General features: G+C 40.5%; 2 protein-coding genes and 1 pseudogene across 2 annotated transcripts; all 3 read left to right on the top strand.

The window, feature by feature from the left end:
* Positions 1-929: 929 nt before the first annotated feature.
* Positions 930-2,511, top strand: LOC113019722 (P2Y purinoceptor 14-like; annotated as a pseudogene).
* A 6,362-nt stretch (positions 2,512-8,873) lies between these two features.
* LOC113019724 (P2Y purinoceptor 14-like) lies at positions 8,874-10,093 on the top strand. The gene is made up of 3 exons (XM_026163545.1): positions 8,874-8,978; positions 9,076-9,335; positions 9,496-10,093. Exons 1-3 carry the CDS (start codon positions 8,874-8,876, stop codon positions 10,091-10,093), a joined length of 963 nt encoding a protein of 320 aa, XP_026019330.1.
* Positions 10,094-16,264: 6,171 nt separating this feature from the next.
* On the top strand, positions 16,265-18,559 carry LOC113015556 (P2Y purinoceptor 14-like). The gene is made up of 3 exons (XM_026157568.1): positions 16,265-16,363; positions 16,455-16,711; positions 17,923-18,559. The coding sequence occupies exons 1-3, from the start codon at positions 16,265-16,267 to the stop codon at positions 18,557-18,559; spliced, it is 993 nt and encodes a 330-aa protein (XP_026013353.1).
* Positions 18,560-25,039: the final 6,480 nt, after the last annotated feature.

Below are 25,039 nucleotides of genomic sequence, written 5' to 3' on the forward strand. Positions count from 1 at the left end.
GTTTTAAATATGTTGCACTATTTTGCAGTGAAGGCAAACAGGAAATAAGTTAGCGGGCAGTATAGAAGTGTGATCACTGTTTGTTTCCTGATCTAAAGCAGTACTATAAAAGAACACCTAACAGCTCAAGCAGTTATTCCTGCACACTGAAAACTGCAGAAATAAAGGTGAGTCTTGCTCGTTGTTCAACCTCAAGTTTTTTTGTACTTTTAGTGATTTCATGCTTAACTAAAAATATGATTTAACCAGCTCCTGACTCATGAGAAGAGAAGCAGTGTATAATCCTTCTGTACTGCCATCTCAATGCCAACGTTGGCTTCTGACTGTGTTCCAAATGGGAAACCTGTAACACTATAACAAATTTGTCATTGACAAAGGCCCAAGTAATGCTAACTGACCTGAAAATCAACCTTACACTCATTTGTAGCATTCATTATGAACACACCATTGTACGTAGCATTGTATATTCAATAATGTAATATATTCAGGAATTTCTTCTCTGCACGTGGATATTTCTTCATAAATTGTGCACCAATCCCATGTCACAAGTTCTTGATAAGGATTATATCCAGTTAAATGCTGGTATAGAAAACAGCTTATAATGTTCAGAGTAATGGGTCAGTTAAGAGTCAGTGTTGGATTGCATATGTAGGCTAAAGATGAGAGATGACATCTAACAGTGGTTTCTGTACTTGCATGTTAAGCTTTCAACTTTGTCTTCAAAGCTGCAAGACTGTAGGGAAAGCAACCTGAGACAACTGTAAACTGAATAGAATTGAACTTTCAGTAAACTCCTCCAGAAAGTAGCATGTATAAAGAGAGCTTTACTGAATCTTAAAGGCAACATTTAAAACTGGACCTTGATTAACACTAAGAGACTATGAAAGAGGGATCTCTGAAGGCAGATTTATTTTTCAGCTTTGGGAAAAATGAGTGACTTAAAAAATATGACTTCAACTTTGAGCCAGACGTGTGATGTTGTCGCCACATCAGTCAACTCTTTCTTTATGCTGGTCTACAGTCTGGTGTTTCTGGTATGTTTCAAATCTTCAGATTATGTTCTGTCAGAAATTTTATTAAAGATCGCTGTGCATGCACTAAACTCCTGCCTTCTTCATCTCTGTCCTTTCAGGTGGGTTTACCCCTCAATGGCTTCATCATGAAATTTTACTTTCGTCGTCAGCAGCAGACAGCAGGCTTGATGGTCTACATGAAGAACCTGGCAGCTGCTGACTTCCTGCTTTGCCTCTCCCTGCCACTGCGAATCACTTTCTATGCCAGCAAGTCTACCATTGTTCAGCAGCTCTACTGTAGTTTTGGAGCTTCTGCCCTGCTCCTCAACATGTATGCCAGCATCCTGTTCATGGGACACATCGCTGTTAACAGGTAAGTACAATCCCCGTTTCCCTGATCCAAGCATAGGCATCTCTTTGTAACTTTCCAAAAGTTGATCCTGTTCGTCTGGACGTAGCGTTTTGTCTCTGGAGACTGAAGAAATCGCTTGGATGAGTCACAAACGTTTCTCCCACAAAACGCTACGTCCAGATGAACAGAATCAACTTTTGGAGATTTACTTACCTGGACGATTGCAGGCATTTTAACCATCTTTGTAACTCAGTTATGTCTTCTGCAGATTCTCTTCCACTGTGACTGATCAGTGAAATTGCATACTGCCTCTTTTCTCTCTTCAGGTATCTGAAGATTGTTCACCCTTCAGGAACTCACATTCTGCAGTCAGTGCGAGCTGCCCACATCATCTCCATGGTCACCTGGGTTTGTCTCCTGGCTCCAGCAGTTATTTACACCATCTTGTTTTTCATCACCCAGAAGCCTCTGAACTCTATCCCGAGCTGCTGTGATCCATTCATTAGTGCATCAATTAGCTTGTTCTTCACAATCATCCACACTTTATCCACCATCATCTTCCTCGTGGTCTTCATATCCATGGTCTTCTTCTACTACAGCACCTCCCGCAGGGTGTTGCAGGCACAGCAGACACAGCTGGCCTCCTCTGGCTCCGAGAAGCTTGTGAAGTCTCGCAGGAACATGTTAGTGCTGGTCAGCATCTTCTGTGTTTGTTTCGTCCCCTATCACCTAGTTCGGCTTCCCTCAACGTTTTTGACAAGCAATCGCTCTGTTGTTTCAGTCTTGAACTATATAATGGAGATGACCACGATGGTGGCAGTTTTCAATATCTGTCTGGACCCTGTTGTTTACTTTTTCCTCAGTAAGACTTTTCGGTCCCAGGTGAGGATGGTGTCCTGGAGAGGCAACATTCAACAAGTGAAAGAGCAGGAAGGAGCAGCTGGACATTGCTACAGCTGTGAGTTAAGCCAGTAAGCTGTTGCTTTGATTCTGACAGCGTGTCATAGATCCAAGTCCTCGTGAACCACAGGAGCTTCTGCTAAGCTAAAAAATCAACACAAGCCTGAACTCAACACAACACATGGACAGCGTGAATGTCAGCACTGTTTCATACAGAAAAATATGTGAAAACTGAATTTCTGTGTGTCTTACAAGGCATTTGAGATATCAACCTTTCAGCATTGATTTGTGTTAAGATGTCTTAACTGCTGATGCTTATAAAGGAAAAAGATTTTAACTGTTTTGCTACCCTACTGACTGATTTCACGTTTTTGGTCTGAAGTATAGGAAATGCATTTAATGAAGACGTGTGATGACGTGTACAAATGTGACTCTTGTGTTGACATTTCCCTTTTGACTGGCGAAGCAACAATGTGACAAGCTGTACGGCACTATTTTGGTAAAACAGGACCTTGGTGTAAAGGCTCATATAGATGTAATTCATAAGTCATGTCCGTAAACTTAACAAAAAGCAACGATTCTCTTCTGATCCTGTTTGAATTACGGAGAATTCAGAGAAGAAAAGAAATTCACATTTGTACACGCAGTTCTTATTTTGTAAACTCCTCAAACATGCATGTTTTACAATCATTTCACCTTGAAAGTGGAAGAGTTCAAAGAAATCATTAAAAACCTAAAATTACCACGACATTCTTGTATAAAAAGTTTAGGCAATACCTATAAACCACCTTTGTAGTGGTTTTTCTAACCCTCAACCTTCCTGTCAGTCAGATTGAAAATGTAACTTGACTATGAAGAGTTTAGTTTAGTTCGATCAAGAAAACTTTGAGTCTTTTTCTTTTGTTTTATGTTTTGTATGTTTGCAGGTTGCTATGTTGTATGACAAGCATGTGAAACCACAACAGTTATTTCCTCTCTTTTTTTTTTACTCTATGTGCAAAGCTATAGTGAGATTTTTTTCACCACAGTGCTGAACATAGCATACTATCGCATACTGTGACAAAGTGTGGGTCTGTTTTGTACTTTGAGTCACTGTGTATTCATTTACACCTAAACTCACAGCACTGCTCTGTGCTTTAGTTTTTTAGAAAACAAAAACCCCATAAATCCTGTTTTTCATTGATGTTGAACATTACACTTTAGTATAACACCTGGGAGAATAACCACACTGATCATTTTACTGGAGCCAAAAGAATTTGGACTATTTTAATTCTCAGTCGTGAACTGCAGGATCCCCTGCATTTGAACCCAACATTCATTACTTTATGAGTTTATCGAGTGTTTGGCGCTCTCACTTAGAGTTGGCTCTCTCTGTGGTATTGTATCACATCCTTTTCCTGTTAAAGTGCACCCCGCTGTTTTGCCTAGCTTATCTCTGTACCTGTTTATTTAAAACCTTTAGAATAAGACTCTTTTCATATTGTAATCTCCATGTGCTATATTCAAAGCACACTCTCCTAGCGAGGCACCTGTACCAGTAGCTTTTCCCAGCAAAAACCAGGCCGACTGGGTGACAGTGAGAAGGAGCTGTAGTCTTAAATAGAAGCCCCCAGTACGCCACCAACATGTTCACATTTCACATCATTTTCTGGCACTCTGTGACACACACACCAAAGAAAAAACTATTCTTATTGCCAGTTCCGTTTTGACAAACCTGAAGTGAGAAACACAAGCAGCCAATTACCAGGGGCCAGCGCACACGGCACTGAATGGAAACCTGAAACTGCAAATAAATGTAAACTTCACAAAATAATAATTCACTTCGGCAGTAATGACACTTGCCAAAACAAAGGTGAACTGTAGTTTTCTCTGGTCCCCTCCCCAATCGGACCAGAAGTGACATTTTTAGCTGGCTTTCTGAGTGAGCTGGTGTGGTCTTTATAGATAACAAAAGTTTGGGGAAGTTTGTGGGTGAAACCTGTGAATATTCAAAGATGGAACCAGGAGCAAAGTTGCAGTTTCTCTTCCTCTATCATCACAGGAAAACACTATCCTACAGAAACTGCAGGTGGTGCTGTTGCAGAAGCGATATGAGGATCAACCTAAAGATGATGGTGTGGCTGGCATAGATGATTTTGATGAACAGGCTGACTAATGCACTTAAAACTCAAAGGGCACTAGGGGAAAAATCTTTAAAACCATAATAGCCTCAGACCTCAAAGATGCCTCCCCCCCCCCTCCCTTCTTTTTTAACTTTAGATCACAGGCAGATTTTCAAATGAAGAACCTGAGATCAACTCGAACCATGGACGTGGAAGTGCTTTGCTTTGTTGCTGATGATAGATTTTCTGCTCGTGGATTGTTCTTGTAAGATAATGTGAGATCATCTAAGAAAAAACTGCAGACAGGTGAAGTAAGTATTATATATAAACAACCTGTTGACCACATCTAAAAATGACATCAGGGTTTTCTGTGGTGGAAATGTGTTGAGACAGTCTAGCAGTGACGTCAAACAGAAAATAAGTACAAGTGCAGGTTAGCGGTGTGGTCTCTGTGTGTTTCCTGATCTTTAACAATACAGTTAAATTGAGAAGGCATAACAACTCAAGCAGCCTCTTCTGCTCACCGAAGTCTGCGAAAACACATGTGAGTCTTGCTGTTTTTTTTATGAAACATACTCTGAAATCATATATATTTTTATACATACCTATGCAGGAGTGTTTATATACTGGAATTACAATGTTAAGCAAGTGACCCACATAGTTAAATTGTTTATGACCCATATACTTAGGTGCATTACTGGTGATGTGCAGCGGTTGCTTTAGCCTACTATTTTAGACTATGGCAGTTTTATGGGTTATGCTGACAGGTTTGTCTCTTACAGTTGGTAGAGTTTGGCTGATTTGATGCATCTGGTTTGGGTTTGTGTGTCCTCGTCTTAATCTTTTTTTGTCTTTGTTAGTTTTTGACGCACATGTGCTTAAAGCTTTTCACCCAGGTTTGCTTTGTCTTGTTCTTCTGTGATGTTATGTTTTGCTCTACATATGGCTCTGTTCAGTAAGCTCTGTTTCAAGAACTCTGCTCTGTTCCAGAGGATCTTTTTGAGTGGTTTGATTTTAATTGGATTTAAAAAGCTGAATCCACAAATGATGTGCTGGATAAAGTTCATCATATTTGTCTTAAAATTGTGACCTGACACTCATCCTTAAATCTTTTGTACTTCTGTTGAATTCCTGCTTAACTTTACTCCTGTAATGGGAAAGACAGACAGCTGCCTCAGCACTACAGCTGGTTTCTGCCAGGCCCAAGGCATCTTGCTGCCAAGTGTGCTGACAATCTTACAGTCATATGTGGAGTTCTGTGATTATGAAAAATCTGTGATTAGCATATAATTATATTCACATTGAATAATGATATATTCAGTAATTTTTCTGCTGCACACCAGTGTTTCTTCCAAAAAATACATATAGAGTGGTCTGAGCCCAGACTTCTCAACCTCAAAGCTCTGATTACCTGTTCTGATCAAATTGTGCAAACAACAATGGAGGTGGAATATTAAGAAATGCGTGAACACAGTAAATCTAAAATTATCATCTGAAAACTTATTATTTGGCGCCATCGACAAGTTTCATCTTCTTGGCAAGAAAAGTACAGGATTGGAGATACCAATGACATATTCCATACCCATTATATTTTTGACCATTAACATAAATATCTGGTTGCAACATTTGTTTACATTTTCGAATAAATATACTCAGTGGAAGGCATGTAGATCTGCACCAATGCAAAACAAACACAGACTGTGAATTAATCTCATGTTACAGGTTTGATAAGAAGAAAAACAATTACTGTCCCCAGAAAGTTGGGTACATGTCAGTAATTGACTGTACAGGTGTGTTACACAGAATGCACCGTAAGACAAATGTTTTGAATGGAATTGAATTGTCAGAAAATACAAGTATCTGCCTTAAAGAGGGATGTTGCCACGGACAGGTGCAGACCATGGAGTAGCAGTGAGGAGGACCCAAAACACTATACATGGAACAATATACAGAAATACATCACGCTTACGATGAACACTGGATTTATTTATAGTGAGTGGAAAAAAACACAACTATATAGAAATCCCAGCACTGTGGCCCCACCCATATGGAAAAGATATATATAAATCTTATAAAGTTTGTATCTGTCTTGTGGAAACTTGTATGAAAAGCATATAAGAGTGAAAACAGATATAAGATCCCTTGAAAAATTATATAATGCAACTTGTATGTTTTGGATACTTACTAAAACAATATATGAAGGTAGGGAGAAAGTGGCCACTTTCATGAGTAAATCATGTAAGCCTTATATGATTTACTCATGAAAGTGGCCACTTTCATGAGTAATCACATATAAGTTTTTACTATTTCTTTTCCATATGGGCAGTGGCAATTCTCATTGATTCCCACACAGTGGACATGTCCATGAAAGGTGAAAAAGTAACATCTCCAAAAACACCCTCCGCTCCCCAATTCCTGGTAACACACAAACATACTCAGCTTAGCAGGATCAGCTATAATCACGACAGTGTTCTTGGTCCACAGTTATACTAACAAGTTTTGCGTTAAGGATCTAGTGCCGACTAGAGCTCAGCCACCCTCTTAAATAGGGCGCTCTTGACGAGGCCATCAGCTACAGCTGGTGATGGCTGATGAGCGGCAGGTGTGGAAGCCTCCAGTGTAGGAACACATCTGAGAGCGCAAACGTACATAAACACACACAGGGAGACGGAGGAAGAAGCGAGAGGATACAACCAAAACACTACACATGGAACAATGAACAGAAATACATGAGCCCTGGATCCCTAGACCCAGGCCATGACAGACGTAGTGGATCTCAATGCAAAATATTTATAATTTGTTTAAATTTGATTTGACATAACAAACTAAGAGTCTACCAAGGTCGATCCTTCTGAGTATTTATGTCTCCCAAACCATCAATGTGTCTTTTAAACCCCATCCTACAAGACTGTTCAAGAAAGTACTACGATTAATTAATGTTTCAATCTGATCAACCTATCTCTGTTAATTATTTAATCTCCACAGGCCATCAGTAGTTTAACCGCAATCACTTTACCTAGCTGTTACAGCTAATTATAGGCCAATCTCCAACCTTCCTTTCATATCAAAAATCCTTGAAAGAGTAGTTGTCAAACAGCTAACAGATCATCTGCAGAGGAATGGTTTATTTGAAGAGTTTCAGTCAGGTTTCAGAGCTCGTCACAGCACAGAAACAGCTTTAGTGAAGGTTACAAATGATCTCCTTATGGCCTCTGACAGTGGACTCATCTCTGTGCTTGTCCTGCTAGACCTCAGTGCAGCGTTCGATACTGTCGACCATAATATCCTATTAGAGCGATTAGAACATGCTGTAGGTATTACAGGTACTGCACTGCAGTGGTTTGTATCACATCTATCTAAAAGACTCCAATTTGTGCATGTAAATGGAGAGTCCTCTTCACACACTGAGGTTAATTATGGAGTTCCACAGGGTTCAGTGCTAGGACCAATTCAGTTTACACTATACATGCTTCCCTTAGGCAGCATCATTAGAAGACATAGCATACATTTTCACTGCTATGCAGATGACACCCAGCTCTATCTGTCCATGAAGCCAGATAACACACACCAATTAGTTAAACTGCAGGAATGTCTTAAAGACATAAAGACCTGGATGGCCACTAACTTTCTGCTTCTTAATTCAGATAAAACTGAGGTTATTGTACTCGGCCCTGAAAATCTTAGAAATATGGTATCTAACCAGATTCTTACTCTGGATGGCATTACCTTGGCCTCCAGTAACACTGTGAGGAACCTTGGAGTCATTTTTGACCAAGATATGTCCTTCAATGCTAATATTACAGAAATATGTACGGCTGCTTTCTTCAAGTTTTGCAGTATGTCCAAAATTAGAAATATCCTGTCTCAGAGTGATGTGAAAAAACTAGTAAATGCATTACTTCTAGGCTGGACTACTGTAATTGGTTATTATCAGGTTGTCTGAAAAACGCAGTTTTGATAAAGTGGTATAGTTTGCATTGGCTCAGGTAAACCTGACCCCTCTTTTAGTTACACTACAATGAGTGTAGGCTGCTGGGGGATTCCCTTGGTGCACCTAGTGTTTCTTCTTTAGTCATCTTTTTCAGTTAATATGTGTTCACACACCTTTCTGCATTTAATCATTAGTTATTGTTAATCTCTGGCTCTTTTTAACAACATTTCTTTGTCCTGTCTTCATCTGCACACCTGCAACCAGTCACAGCAGATAGTCGCCCCTCAGAGATCCTGGTTCTATTAGACGTTTATTCCTGTCACTGTCTCCAAAGCGCTTCCTAACAGGGGTCATATGGTTGTTGGAGTTTTCTCTGTTTTCTTTGTATTATTTACCTTAAAATATGAACTCCCTTGTATGGTTGTGTGTGTGTGACAAATAAAATTTGAATTTGAATTTGAATTTGAATTTGATTTGGTACTATAAAAATACATTGGATTGAACTGAATCTTTTTCAAGATGAAACTTGCATTTATATGCAATGTATTTATTATCTATTTTTCAGCTCCACAAACATGGATGGCCCCAACAATTTGACTTCCATTATGAACAAGACCTGTGATCCAGTTGTCCCATCAGTTAACCCTTTCTTTATGCTGGTCTACAGTCTAGTGTTTGTGGTAAATTTTCAGTTTCCATTTTTTTTAGAAATTGGTATAAGGTTCTCTGTGCATCTACCAAAGTCCTGTCATTTCCATTTTCTCTGTGTCATTTCAGGTGGGTTTACTCCTTAATGGTTTCATCATGAAGTTTTACTGTTGTCGAGTTCGGCAGCAGGCATCAAGCAGCTTGATGGTGTACATGAAGAACCTGACAGCTGCTGACTTCCTGCTCTGCCTCTCTCTGCCTCTCCGCATCACCCACTATGCTAGCAGCTCTCTCATCATTCAGCAGCTGTACTGCACAGTTGGAGCTTATGCCCTGTTCCTCAACATGTACGCCAGCATCCTATTCATGGGGTACATTGCTGCCAACAGGTAAGGAACCTTTACTAATTTCAGACTGTATTTCTTGTCATCATTGTTAATTTCAAAGCCCAGACATCTCTCTAGAAGTCAATAATGTCTTCTGAAGATTTGGCACCACTGTGACTGATTAGTGAATTTTTCTACACCTTTCTTTCTATTCTCTCTCCAGGTATCTGAAGATAGTCCATCCTTCAAAAACTCACATTCTACAGAGAGTACGAACTGCCCACATCATCTCTGTGGTCACTTGGGTTTGTCTCATTATTCCAGCAGTCACCAGCAACAGCCTGTTTTTCATCACCCAGAAACACCTGAACGTCACCCCGAGACGCTGTCGTCCCCTGTTTAGTTCATTGGTCAGGCTGGTCCAAAAAATCGTCCATATCTTCTCTGTTATCATCTTCCTCTTAGTCTTCATATCCCTGGTCTTCTTCTATAACGGCATCTCCCGCAGGGTGTTGCAGGCACAGCAGACACAGCTGGCCTCCTCTGGCTCTGAGAAGCTGGTGAAGTCTCGCAGGAACATGTTGCTACTTGTCAGCATCTTCTGTGTGTGTTTTGTCCCCTATCACCTGTTTCGACTCCCCTATATTTTTCTGTCGGGAAACTGCTCTGCTGTTAAGGTGTTGTACTACCTGAAGGAGGCGGCCACCATAGTGTCAGTTTTCAACGTCTGCCTGGACCCTGTTGTTTACTTTTTCCTCTGTAAGACTTTTCAGGCCCAGGTGAATCGGAGTATGGCCTCCATAAGAGTCAACGTTCAATAAGCAAATGAGGAGAGTGTGACATAGGCCAGTCCACTGGCTGTCACAAGAGTGACAGCATAAAGAAGGAGCTGGAGCTTTTCGAGAGTGAGATGAGACCAGTAAAACCAGTATCATGTATGCCAAGCCCTCACATACTAGAGAACTTTCTGTGGCGCTGAGAGATCAATGCAGAACAAATCAGCCCAAACACACTCCCACACAGAGAGCATCAGTTTATGTTGCCAACTTTCAGCTATTAGTCTGTGTCAGTTTTAGCAAATAGAAACGGAACCAGTCTGTGGTTAAATTTCTACAAACAATATCCAATGTGTGAAATCTGAATTTCAGTGTTTATGAACAAAAATATTTTAACATTTATATATAAAAACTGAAGTGAAAATTACTGCTGAGAATTTCGTCCGCAGCAATTTTTATGATTCATGACGAGAAGCAAAACATAGGCAATGCCTCAAGAAGAAGAAAATATAAGGTTTCCAGCCTGTTTTGCTACTTTAATGATTTTTCATTTCTTATTTCGAAGTTTTGTAGAAAATAGTTTAAATGAAGACAAAACAAGTGTTCCTCTGCAACTAGGAGTCATAGCTCTACATTACTAGAGGGGGTCCACACAGGAATCCTTGGAGAGCAAGCAAAAGACTTCACCTGTGCCTTCAACACATTATAATACACATTTATGCAGGTCATGTTTAAATAGCAGTAGTATAAAATGCCCTTTCATACTGAGGGACACTCAGTTCCTGGTTAACAACTGAACCTTCTCCAAGATCTTCCCATATGGCGTGCAGTAAATGCAGTCTGAGTGCTCATGGCTTGCCCATCGTCAATCATGTCGGCCAGCCAACAGCTGTAACCGCTTTCTTTCTTCCTCGATAAGGCAGGTTCAAGCCAGCTCTGACCAGCAGAACTCTGTTGTCATGGTTCCTGTTTAATGTTATTGCTTGTCTAAATGAGTTGACTTATCAATTCTTCTCTAAGGAGTTTTGAAGGATCCAATAAATGATCTAATGGTAGTGACCTATACCTTTAACAGATTGCAAAGCATTCTGGGTGAGCATGTTGAACAACAGAGACCAACACTGAGCTCTTTCTATAGTTATAAACCACAAAGTTTAAAGGTAACCAAACCGATTTACTGCACACATGGCTTAGCTTTTAACCTTTCTTCTTTCCACCTCACGCTAACACGTAGCTCAAACTATCTTTACTTCTGATTTGTCTTCTTTCAAATGTTTCGATGCTATAGTTCTTAAATCAATAAGTCGTTACCCTTCAGTTGTTCTGTGTTTTAAGAACAGTAAAGTGAGTCAGTTTCTTTGACGTGGACTGTTTTTTCAGCCTGCAGTTTGTCTGTGTAACAGATACTAACTCTAGCTCTGTGGTTGTTCAGTTTCCTGTTTCGAATCAAAACTTAGCTGCTCACATTTTACTGCAGGGTAAACTGTGTGGGTGTAGGTAAAATGTCCTATAAATGTCCTACACACACACCTACACACATTTCTACATTTTAAAGTAAACTAAATATATTCTATAACTTAAATACAGTTGGTACATTGCAATAAACCAACATGTATGAAAATCACATGTCAGCTTTAATTCTGTATAGACCGCAGAGTCCACAGATATACATGCACTGGAAGGCAATATGGCTGCTGTTACCAGTGCCAGTCCCTCTTCCCTCTTTAATGGTTTTATTTCAACCCTCAACACAGCCTGCTTCCTTTCAGCCAGACTCATAGTTCGAAGTGAAAGATGAACTGATAAAATCTTTATTAAGGTATTCAGTAATCATAACTGGGTGTTCAATGTATTTAAAGAGTCATTTAGAAAACTTTACCTGCTCTTTATCAGTTGAATTGACAGGACAACATTGGAGCTTGCATGAAGTTCAGATTTACAGCAAACATGAATGCACCAAAAATGAATGAACACTTGTGTGATCTTTGATGTTTTGTGTGTTTGTATGTTGCACTTCTTCCTGCACCGAGGGAATCACTTGATAAAACCTGTTACTGTGGATCATATTTAAGCCTCTTTGTGGCATTGCTCCACCAAATGATCATGCTACTTCACCAAATGTATAGATCTGTATTGTGAGCAACATGTGAGCTGAAACGAAATAATGTTCAGGGTTTATGCTCATATTTTAAGATTTACGATACATGTTAACAACTCATAAATTGTTAACAATCAGGAAGTGGTTTCAAAGTCTGAGACTGGGGTCAGACTCATTTTACATGGCGGGCCACATATAACCACATAAATATCTATGGTAGAAAGTGAAAAACAGAATTTCTTGTGGAATTTTTTCAACACCAAACACAACTGTAGACTTGGTCTCAAAGCATACTGAGAGACAGAGCTGTGCAGGAAGTGAGATTTTATCTTGGTGAAAGTAAAATTCATGATGTTTTTCAAATGTGGAGCCCAATTTTGATCTTCTGTTTCTGTTAGTTCAGGGAATTTTGGTCAGACAGTGATAAAAGGTTTGGGTAGTTTGACAGCATGTCCATGTACGTCTATCATGTCCATCTTTTTTCAGAGTCTGTGTACCTGCTCTTTAATCATTTGCTGTTTTGGCTTTTTGGTGGTTGTTGATTCTGACGTTTCTGTGGATAACACGTGTCTATATTTAAATAACAGATCAGTGATACATCCTGTTAAACTAGATGTTCTTCCTCTCACCCCCAAAAGGTTCAACAATTCATAACTTTATAGATTCTGCTCTCAGCTTTGTCTCTAGTATCACTGAAATGCAGCCAGATGCTCATTTTATGTTTCCACTCGTTTCTTCACTTTTTTCCGACGTCCCACTCTGTCTTTGCATGTGATTGGCTGCATGGTGCGCCCATCAACATAAAGCCCCGCCCCTGCCTGCATGGATTCTCAGCAGGGCTGGAGATTCAGCTCCTACATACCTAATTAATGACTGACATTTGAAATTATCACAAAACAAAACAAGAGACGTACATATGTTACTTTTGAAAACAAAAGTCTGTGACTGTAGGTCAGCCGGATTGCCCGACACTCAAACACCCACCTGTTCCTCGGGTTTACTTCCTGAAAACCTCTGAAACGTCTGCTCATCTTTCCGGGTTTACAGAGCAGCACCAGCTATGGGAGCACAGAGAAAACCCAACACAGACCTCTAGCATGACCGGATTGGACTGCATGAACTGCGCTTCAGTAAAACAAAGAAAAGACAGGTGGCGTGATATTAGTGACACAGCCACAGACTTTGCTGAGACTCTCTTCTTTGATATCAGTTACCACACTAAACACTTCCTGCTGGATCTCTTTCAGATTAAAAGGTTATTTGAAATGAGGTGACTGCAATACTTTTAATGTGAAATTAAGAGAGGAAGTGCTGCGTTTTATTCTTTGCACTCTGACATTGTGCAAGAGCGGATGTGGTTTTTCCTGTAATAAATTAGTAAAATATTATTTTAAATGGGTAAAAAATATTAGTGCATATATGAAACAGTATCATCGTGTTACCGTTTAGAAATGTACTCTTCAAATAAAAAAATACTGAATTTGTTCTCTTTGTGTCGTGTTCAGTTGAATGTTGGTTTAAATGTTTTACACATCACTGAAACTTCGTTAAATTTACATTTTGTTTCATACATTTATTATTTAGTGTACACCAAGTAGGAAAGGAGTTACATGTTTACATTACCCACTAATGTAAACTGTTTCCAGATCTGTTCTCTCTTTTCAAAAAAGAAGCCCTAGTTTTGGTTCAGTCCTTTGCTTTTCTTCTTGTTTGCATGTTTATTTCAGGACTTTTACAATACATTTTAAAAGTTGCCAAGTCATTTTTTTTTTCAAACCTGATAGTTCTGACCTGATAAGGTGCTGTATTTCATTTAAGATTAAGCAGAAAATGTCAGGATAGGCTTTTATTTGTAGGCCTTCTTTTTGATATCAAAATCTGACAGTGACATCAAAAGCACTGTGGTGATTTGCTGCCACCTGCTGCCTGCTTCCTGTCACTGCTCAGGTTGTCCATCTCCCAGAGGAAACTGTGGAGCTACATCAGAAAACCAACTGTATGATATATGACCGTGATCCATGATGAGTCTTGGGTGGGGTGGCTCAGTAGTGAATATGGGGATTGTTGAGTGAAGACAAAGTCCTTCAGCCAGGTCAAGTCAGCATACTGGGGCAAACTGCAGATCCTTTGCCTGAATTCCTTCTACCTCTCGGAAAAAGGAAAAATCCACCGCCCACGGAACTGATTCTGAAACTCCTCAAAATTTACAAAACAAAATCTGCTGGGTCCACTCTAGTCGGAGTCTGCTGTCCGGATCATGGATCCGGATCATCAGGGTCATCAAAAAAACACCAAAACATAACAAATAACTTAAACTGGGAAATAAAATAAAAAAGACACGTGACATGTGTAACAGGAAATAAGTGCTGGTTAGCGGTGTGGCCATCATTTCCTGATCTACAGCAGCACTGTTACACCAAGAGCACAAAACAACTGAAGCAGCTTTTCCTGCTCACTGAAACCTCCAGAAACACAGGTGAGTCCTGCTGGTTAATCATCCCTGAATCTTTTGTACTTCTACTAAATTTATGCTTGACTTCAAAGATGACTTAACATTTCCTGACCTGGGGACCAGAAACACTTAAAATCAACTCCACACAGCTGCCTCAGCACCACTGCTGCCTCTATCAGGATGCATGTGTAATGACACCATTACAAATTTCTCACTGACTAAGGCTTAGGTGCGTCCTGGTGCCACGTGGTGTAATAGTCATCCTTACACTTATATATGTGGTTCATAATGAACAGTCTGTCATTAGCCCATCATTACATTCAGTGCTGTGTGTTCAGTCATCCAATATTCAGTCATTCTTCTGCTGCACAAAAGCGTTTCCTTCAAAAAATACATCTACGGTTATGCGAGCAGTGAACCTCAAAGCTCTGCTCATCTGTGCTGAGCAAAGGTTTAGAAAACGGTTTAACAGTTGAACCACTTTAATGCTGTTGTTACAGCCACACTGCAAAATGAGCTGTGGGAGGGTGGGGGGCAGGTGTAAAAGGCATGCAGTGCTTATTTATCACATGTTTCAACAACAATCAAGAAAAAAACAGAGGTGGGGGAGGAGGACCAGGCGGCTGAGCCAAATTAGAAAACTCAATAATAAAACAAAACTGGTCTACAGCTTCTCGAAAGGTCATGTCTATCTACAACAAGTTCAGTCAAAACCATACAGATGTGGCATCAACCGCATAGGGTAGTGTTTCTAACATGTGTCTGTCTATGTGCTTTATATGTATAGAGTACCCCAGAATTACATACACAGCTGCCCACAATAAAGACGCTACTAATACATAGAAATCAGCAGCTGCCCCTTTTGTAATGATCCCTGGTGAGTGATTGGTCACCTTTGTCCAGATCAACCAAATACGCATGTACCAGTCAATTTTGAAAGGCCTAGAGGCTCGAGGCGCTACACCTGGAAGACAAGAGAGTGACAGAACAACCAGCTGAATATAAAACTGGGTTCTGAAAACTAAGAAGGAGCTCCTGATGAGATTCATATCAACAAATTTAATCCTCATGGCATGCTGTCTAAAGCTACGTGCAGGATCTGAGAAAACAGTGAAATATTTAGCACTGTGCTGTTCTTAAAGAAGACATGAAACACTACACAGTTAAAGAGTAATTTAATCCATTGAGTCCTGCTCTTTATAAACTGACACAAAGTTTATGTTTAGTCTGAAAACATGTTTAGCACCATCTTCTGTTGGTACAGAACATCATGTGGTTGGTTGGTTGATAGACTTACATTAGTTTATGTTAGCTAACTAGTGACCGAATCAATTACTCAGAGGAAAATAAGGAAACTAAAACTAACAATCAGTTTACAGGGATCACTTTAACGTTGAAACAGTGAGTTTGATGTTCAGAAATATTCAGAAGATATAGTGTCCACTTTCATTGCCCGTCTCTTTAGCAGTAAGTAGCAGAAACATTCAGCCATAACTGAATTTAACTGACCAGAAGATGACATTTAACAAACTTTCTGAGGGATTTAGGGGATCTCAACATTATATTTAAAATTAGTTTGACTTTTGATTTACCTAAAATAATATGAAGGCGTATCCTATCAAAGAGAGATCTTAATGAAGGGGATTTATTTTTCAGCTCCAGAAACATGAATAAACCAATAAATGTGACAGATGGCCAGACCTGTGATTATGTCAACACATCAGTCAACTCTTTCTTTATTCTGGTCTACAGTCTGGTCTTTCTGGTGAGTTTTAAGTCTTCAGATTGTGCTCTGATGGAAACGAGGTTCTCTGTGCATCTACCAAAGTCCTGTCGTCCTCTCTGTGTCTCTACAGGTGGGTTTACCCCTCAATGGCTTCATCATGAAGTTTTACTTTTGTGGAGCTCGGCAGCAGGCATCAAGCAGCTTGATGGTCTACATGAAGAACCTGACAGCTGCTGACTTCCTGCTCTGCCTCTCTCTGCCACTGCGCATCAGCCACTATGCTAGCAGCTCTCTCATCATTCAGCAGCTCTACTGCAGCTTTGGGGCTTCTGCTTTCTTCCTCAACATGTATGCCAGCATCATATTTATGGGGTCCATTGCTGCTGACAGCTAAGGAACCTAGTAAAACCAGAATAATGTGTTAGTTATGAGCCCTGTGCTCCAGATCAAAGTGTAGAAATCTCCTTTGGACTTAATAATTAATTGACCGGCCCACCAGGTATTAAAGCCATAAAGACTTTGAATGAAAACAAACCCTGTTGTGACAGTAATGTACAGTCTTGTTGGTATATGTATGATTTCTATACATTTTACATCACATACAAACTTTAGTTGTAACATTCAGATAATTATTTATTAAAAGCTAGATATTTTAAATAAGAATAAGAAAGAAAAGTATTTCTTTGTGCCCCCCTCTCCCTGTTAATGCCCTACCTGCCCCCCTGGCAACACTTTGCTAGATCCTCCCCTGCACAGTTACCAACTGTCAGCTACATAGAAAAGGATCCCGGGGTTATTTGTCTCTCAGAAAAAGTTCATAACTTCCCTTCAACTCATTCATGTTAACTAAAAGGTAAACCTGTTTCTCCATCACCTGTTCAGCTCTGATGATTCAGTAAGGACATCTCCTGGTTTCATCTTCATGTTTCCCTCTCACCACATAACCAAACCATATCATGACCAGCAGCTTTACAGCTGTGGCTCCAGCAAACATCAGCTGATACTAGAAATTAATATTAAATAAATTCTAGCAACAGCTGATCAAGCTTAAACGTGCTGCTGTTGTTTAGCGCGACCTCCGCCTGTTTCCCCGTTCTGGCGCAAAGTGCGCAAAACAAAAAATAGAGACGGGACCTGCGACAGAAAAGCCGATCAGCTGATCATTGATCAGTTTCATGATTGAAGTGGGAGAGGGACGGGGAGAGAGTGAGAGTAGAAAAGGCAACTGTGCAGCATAAAGACGCAGAATAACTCCAGCTTTGTGTCTTTTTCATTGTAGCTGAAGTCCGGGACAAACTGTGTTCCTTTTCAGCTCAATACCAAACGCACCCGCCACGGATCTCTGCTCCTCCTGGCTTCCCTTTTGCTCACCACCTGCTGGCCTCTGTGGGAGCTCTGCCATAGCCACCACCAAACATCAGAGTTATTTTTACACATCGACCTGCATCTGGCCAATCCACCACCTTTCATTTTTTATACCGTTACAAAAACAACAACAACAACAACAAAAAGAAAAAAAAGATTGGCCCATAATAAGCTATGTTGGCACCTCTGTAACAGCTTAATTAAGTTGTCTCCTGCCTCCTGTCTCTTCTCGCTAGGTATCTGAAAATTGTTCATACTTCACAAATGCACATGCTGCAGACAGTACAAGCAGCAAACATCATCTCCATGGTCACCTGGGTTTTTCTTCTGATTCCTGCCATCACCTACACCATCCTGTTCACCCAAGAACCTCTGAGTTCTACCCTGAGCTGCTGTGGTTCCCTCTTTAGTGCATCACTCAGCCTGGTCTTCAAAATAATTCACATCAGTTGCACTATCATCTTCCTCGTGGTCTTCATATCTTTGGTCTTCTTCTACTACAGCACCTCCCGCAGGGTGTTGAAGGCACAGCAGAGGCAGCTGGCCTCCTCTGAGAAGCTGGTGAAGTCTCGCAGGAACATGTTGGTGCTGGTCAGCATCTTCTGTGTTTGCTTTGTCCCCTATCACCTGGTTCGACTTCCCGACACTTTTCTTTTGAACAGCTGCTCTGTGGGGCCAATGTTGTTCTACCTGAAGGAGGCAGCCACCATGGTGTCAGTTTTCAATGTCTGCCTGGACCCTGTTGTTTACTTTTTCCTCAGTAAGACTCTTTCGGGCTCAAGTGAGAAAGGCGTCCAGGAGAGCCAACATTCAACAAACGGACAACAGGTCAAATTGGTGAGCTGTGAGGAAAACAATGCACTTTATTAAATGTGTGAAATGTGAGTTTTGTCTAAGATTCTGCTTTAATAGTTACACATGTCTGGATGACTGCATCACTTTTTAGCACTTTTTATTTTTGATAACAAAAAAATTAAATATAGCTAATATCTTCATTTCTTTTCCTTATAAAAAATCCAGCATTCACAACCATTTTTTGCTTTACTGACATCTTATTTCTCCATTTTGTTAATAAGAAATAAGAAATTTATAAATAATGATAAAATGAGAGTTGATGTGTTCACATGTTAAACTGGTGCTTTACGCAGTCTGGGAGCTGCTCCAGACTCCTTCACCTTGCTTCAGTAAGGCTTGTATCAACATTTTATGCACTATCAGTGCCCGAGGTTATAACAGGTATTAAAGGATTCTGGTTGTTTTGATTTTCATCGTCTGAGCAACTGAAACCAAAGCTGCTCTCCATCCATCCATTCGCTTCCGCTAATACTTTTCAGGGTCATGCTGCTGGAGCCTATCCCAGCTGTCATAGGGCGAGAGGCGGGGTACAGCCTGGACAGGTTGCCAGTCTGTCGCAGGGCTAACACACATCATTTTATTGGAGCTCAAACTCTCAGTCATGCCTCCATGCTGGTTGGGAACTGCAGAAACCCTTGCATTTGAACCCTTAAATGGCATTCATTACTTAATGACTTAATCAAGTGTTTGGAACTCTCACTCAGTGTTGGCTCTCTCTGTGGTATTCTATCACTTCCTGTTCATGCTACAGTGCACTGTGCTGTTTTGTGTAGCTTTTGTGTGTACTTGTTTAATTAAAAACACTTTCAATTGAAATTAACTGCCCTTTATATTCACAGTACTTTTGTCTTTTATTTTAGTCTTTCGACATTTGCTAGCTTAGCTTAGTAATAAATTTATTTGTATTAAATGCAGCCTATTTGCAGCTCTGGAGGCCAGGATCACTGAATTGGCTCAGAAACCTGGAAAATCCTGTAGGTAGCCTGTAGTTGGTAACTTTGCCACCATTAGCTTTCTCCCAGCAGAAACCAGGCTGGCTGGGTGATAGTGAGGAGGAGCTGAGTCCTAATTGGAAGTCCCCGATTCACTTCACCATGTTCATGTGTCTAATGATTTTTCCCCACTCTGCGACACACCAACTAAGGAACAACAACTGTGATTCTATTTTAAGAATCATGAAATGAGAGACATCAGCACCCATCACCAATTGTCTTCCAGAGCAGGCGACACCTAACAGAAACCTGAAACTACTGGCTCTGGATAAATGTAGATTTAATAGAACAATAACTCCTGCTGGCAGTAATGACACCCAGTTACCTCAATTGGAGTCTAGGTATTGTTACAAGTTCAAATATTTTTTTTTTTTTTTTTTAAATAAATAGGACAGGGGGAATGAATGAGAGAGAGAGGGGGAGAGAAAGAAAGAAAACCAAAGGGGAGAAGAGACGGTGAGAAGGGGGGGGAAGAGAGACAAAAAAAAAAAAAAAAACTCCTGGGTCACCTGTATGGAGAAAAAAAACAAACAAACAAACAAACAAAAACAAACAGAGGAGACAGCAAACAACAAAGAGCAACATAATAATAGAGAAAACAAAGCACCATCACAATAAACTAGTCATAGATATCAGTATTTACTAAGTAATAAACGATATTGTGCAGCACGCAAGATAGACAGCGCACAGTGTGCTTTGAGGCAGCAGCCAAGAAAGCTTTAGTCCGCGTCTGTGAATACCCATGTGTGCATACCTGTGTGGATCAGCATGCTTGCATTCCAAAGGTTTCTCCATGTAATGATCTGCTAGGGAGTGTGGGGGGGCCACAGCCCCGTCCTCCAGGGTGTGAAGCGGGTATGGAGGAGATCAAAACTCCAGACATCCAGAGGCCCCCAGAACACAAGAGACCAAGGAAGACCAACAGAGGAAAAAAAAAAAAAAAAAAAAGACAAAGGATGAACTGAAGCTCTGCCATCACGTAATGTCGCATACTGCTGTTTCTGATGTCATTTAGAAAAAAAAAAAAAAAAAAAAAAAAAAAAAAAAACAAGTTCAAATATTGAGGGTGAGCACAAAAACAGCAATTGGTCCAGGAGAGTCGGTCAAACAATGATTTTAATGAACACACGCGTGGGGAGATGAACACTGCACACAGACAGCATCGATCAATCGATCACTGAACAGATGATGGATCAATAACTGCAGCTGGATTGTGTTTGTTCTCTTCATCAGATTCCTGTCAACTCAGAATCGACACAAACACAGTAAACAGACACATTAAACTGTCTGACAACAACAGGAAGATGACACATGTGGAGGAGGTTCAGTCATATCCTGATCATCTAGACAGATTTGATTATTTTTTTCAGCTGATGTGTAGTAATGGTCTGACTGGTCGCTGTTACTGGGAGGTCGAGTGGAAAGAAACAGTTGAGATATCAGTGAGTTACAGAAGAAAAGGAAACAGTTATGACTGCGTGTTTGGATGGAACGATCATTCCTGGAGTCTGATCTGCTCTGAATATGGTCCTCATTATGTGACATCCATCTCCTCCTCCTCCCCCTCCCCTGTCTCTAACAGAGTAGCAGTGTATGTGGACTGTCCTGCTGATCCACCTCCACACCTTCAACACCACATTCACTGAAACTCTTTATCCTGGGTTTGGGTTCAATCCTGGTTGCTCGGTGCGTCTGTGCAGAGTTGGGTGTAAAGAGTGTCCTCCTGTTAGAGAAACACTCTGACTGCTGAACAGTTCTGTCTGTTTCACTCAGAAACACGTTTTCAGATTCATGGATTCAATCAGTTGATGTTTTCAACTGTTCTAAATGATTCCTTGTGAACTTCTTCCTCTTCAGTCCTTTAGCAAACAAACATGTTAACATGTAGATACTAGACTAAGATGAATATATCATCTGAATTCAGTGAATGTGATCTTTGATCTTTAGGAAATTAACATAATTCGTTTCGTCATTTTATAATATTAAAATATTTAAAATCAATCCAATGTATTTGAAATGTCAGATATAAAAATCAAGCACTTCGCTCTCGCACTGCAGGCCTACTTGTTGTTCCTAGAGTATTTAAAAGTAGAATGGGAGGGAGAGCCTTCAGTTTTCAGGCCCCTCTTCGGTGGAAACAGCTTCCAGTTTGGATTCAGGAGACAGACACTATCTCTACTTTTAAGATCAGGCTTCAAACTTTCCTTTTTGCTAGAGCATATAGTTAGGGCTGGACCAGGTGACCCTGAATCCTCCCTTAGTTATGCTGCAATAGGTGTAGACTGCTGGTGACTGAGTGTTTCTTCTTCATTCACCATGTTTGTATATACAACTCTCTGCCTTTAATTATGAGTTACTGTATTATTGTCTTTACCTTACAATATAACATGTAAATATAAAGCACCTTTAGCTGACTGCTGTGCTATATGAATAAAATTGAACTGAAGGCAACACTGTAATGTGTGTGTCTGTGTTTGTCTGTGTGTTTCCTGGAACTACCTGCTGTACTGTAAGACAAATATGAAAGCTACTGGACCAGTTCTAGGTTGGCAGGAGTTTTGGAGCAAAGCACAGTGAAAAGATCAGAACTGAAAACCTTTAAATGAAAAGCCGGCATCTTTAATAAAACACAAACAGGTCACACTTAACCTTCCATAGATTAAGATCATTTTAGTTAGTCCAGCTTTGTTCTAAATGACACACCGAGGTTGTTCTTTAAGCTTTATTTCTTGATTCACGAATAAGATTTAAACTAAAACCTTCAGTTTCACAGTTTCACAACTTACTAAAGACCATCTGAGAGTCTGAGGGTCTCAAACCGGTCTGTCCTGCAGGGCTAGTAAAGACAACTTAGTGCTATGAGCTCATTGAATTTATGCCCACTACTGATCACGGTGAGCAGTTTCTGTCTTTGCTGCCATGAATTCTAAATTGTTCTCAAACCCAGTTTGGTGCATTAATGCTTAAACAGAGTTCCTATAGAAAAATCTAATTTGGCTCAAAACAAGAAAATAATAATAATCATTAGCATATAACATTAGTCAACAGTTCAAATAATCACACTTTCAGTTCAGTTCTGTGTCAGTGTGATCAGATCAAAGCACCCCTCCAATCCGGTCGTTAAGTCTGACGTCACTAGCCGTGTCTGGGCCTAAACTCCGCTGCAGGTCCATATATCAAACGATCACTATGGCATTACTGAGTTGAAAAACTGTCTAAAGTCTTTCATCTTTAATAAAATGATCAGCGTTCTGCTCTACCAGGTGTAACAATTGAGTTTAACATCCAGGCATCCATGAAAACTGAATTTATGACATTTAACGGAGTTAGAAGTTAGCAGGAAGTTAGCTCGCTAGCTTCTATCTAAATACAATATAGCATATCCTGACTGCGGGGTTGTGGAAACAAATTAAAACGTACAGCTCTGTTATCACTTCCAGCATAAATGAAGACAGAAAACTAAAGAGCAGTGACGTTTGTAGGGTTACTAAAGTTTGGTCAGCTGGTATATAATGATGTGCTAGCGTCACAGCTATGTTAGGATAATATAAACAAGCTAACTTTTTTTCCACTCGACAAAAGTTAACGTGAGTGTTCTCAGTGGTCAGGAACAAATGTAATCGCATGGCAGGATGCTGTAAAAGGAACATGGGGGAACATGTTCCCTCTAAGCCTGAAGGAAAAAATAAGGAACACACACATGTAAAGGAAGCACTCAAAACGTGCGGCTATCCTAAATGGGCGTTCTTAAAGTCAGCAAAGAGGCACAGAAAAGAAGACCAGATACCAGCGAGGGAGGATAAGAAGGACAGACACAACAACATTGTCATCCCCTATGTAGCCGGTGTATCAGAAAAACTCAGGAGAGTTTTCTCCAAGCATGACATCCCGGTGCATTTCAGACCCAGCAACACGCTCAGACAAAAACTGGTTCACCCGAAAGATAAAACGCCAAAACACAGACTTAACAATGTGGTGTATGCTGTACAGTGCAGCGAGGAATGCCCAGACCTCTACATTGGAGAGACCAAACAGCCACTTCACAAGCGCATGGCACAACACAGAAGAGCCACCTCCACAGGACAAGACTCAGCAGTCCATCTGCATCTTAAGGATAAAGGACACTCTTTCGAGGATGCCAATGTTCACATTTTGGACAGAGAGGACAGATGGTTTGAAAGAGGAGTGAAAGAAGCCATCTATGTCCACTGTGAGCGACCATCTTTGAACAGAGGCGGGGTTTACGACACCAACTCTCTGCCATCTATAATCCAGTTTTGAGATCCCTTCCCAGACACCTTAACGCCCACTCACATCTTGGGCCATCTGACCTCAGGAATTCGCATGATAAGGTGGGGCCAGGTTTCACAATGAACTCACCCGAAACTCTGGCTGATTGGGGCCCACACCCAGTTTCACACCTTGGCTCAGGCGATTAGAGGATCATCAGGGGGTCCTTTTGTCCCTCTTTGGGGGGTCACTCCCACTAGGTTTATATCTGGGACTCTCCACCATTTGACCTTAGAACTGAAGAAGCTTCTCGGATGAGAGGTGAAACGTCTTCAAGTAACTTAAAGAAGTCCAGACGCTTTTCTATGCAAGCTCCTTTGACTACGATGACCTGGATGACTGAGAACCTTCACAGACATGCTGTAAAAGGACCAAACTTCAGCCAGGAGAACAACTGAGATGATCAATCCACAATACGAGGTTAGTCATTCATATACTGCTGCATGGGCTGGGCTGTAGTTACATCGTAAGGTTTTAAAAACTGAGCTTAAATAAATGATTAGCAGGGAGGTCAACAGTGATCACTGACTGTTTTAGGAGCTTTTTGAGATTAAATAGAAGAAAATACAAAACATTAAACATGTTAACAACACAAAAGCCATATTAAATGCAGACTACTTTAGGCCCGGAAGTAGGATTCCTCACGTCATCACTTAACGACCGGATGGCCAAACCCATCTGTTCTCTGATTGGATAGTTAAATTTGTGATTGACAAGACATTGGCCAATCAGATGAAAGGAAGAAAAAACGGGTCAAAATTCATACTTGTAACTTGATACTTGAGTGCAGAATTTGACATGTATTTTTTGGCTAAGTCCACACACAAATTCTTTTTACACATACAAATCCTGATTTACAAGTACAAAATATTTACGACCACAATTTGAGTCGGGAGATGGCAGGACCGGTTGCATGTTTCCCAGAAAAGAGTCATAATAGTATTTGTTTTTGTTGTGGTATTATACTGTATTGCCCACTTACAGGGTCATCATGTTTGTGAAGCAGACCGCTGATTCACATTGAGGTCCAGCATGCTGGAACTTCTAATTTCAACTGCTGAAATGAATTAAATCTTTTAAAAGGTAGTCATTGTCCTGTACTTCCCGAAAGAAAGAAAAAACCAAAGAACACTAACAGAGGTCAGGTTGCCCAGGTGTTTGGCCTGGTCTATCAGAGCTCCTGAGGGCAGCTGTGGATCATCCAGCAGGGGGC

Source organism: Astatotilapia calliptera, chromosome 3 (assembly GCF_900246225.1).
Source record: "Astatotilapia calliptera chromosome 3, fAstCal1.2, whole genome shotgun sequence".
Taxonomy (NCBI): domain Eukaryota; kingdom Metazoa; phylum Chordata; class Actinopteri; order Cichliformes; family Cichlidae; genus Astatotilapia; species Astatotilapia calliptera.

Excerpts from the sequence above, each read along its gene's own strand:
- LOC113019724 (XM_026163545.1), top strand. The coding sequence starts at position 8,874 with ATGGATGGCCCCAACAATTTGACTTCCATTATGAACAAGACCTGTGAT. Across the intron at positions 8,979-9,075 it reads TCTACAGTCTAGTGTTTGTG|GTGGGTTTACTCCTTAATGG; the intron begins GTAAATTTTCAG and ends GTGTCATTTCAG. Across the intron at positions 9,336-9,495 it reads GGGTACATTGCTGCCAACAG|GTATCTGAAGATAGTCCATC; the intron begins GTAAGGAACCTT and ends TTCTCTCTCCAG.
- LOC113015556 (XM_026157568.1), top strand. The coding sequence starts at position 16,265 with ATGAATAAACCAATAAATGTGACAGATGGCCAGACCTGTGATTATGTC. Across the intron at positions 16,364-16,454 it reads TCTACAGTCTGGTCTTTCTG|GTGGGTTTACCCCTCAATGG; the intron begins GTGAGTTTTAAG and ends GTGTCTCTACAG. Across the intron at positions 16,712-17,922 it reads ATGGGGTCCATTGCTGCTGA|TAGGTATCTGAAAATTGTTC; the intron begins CAGCTAAGGAAC and ends GTCTCTTCTCGC.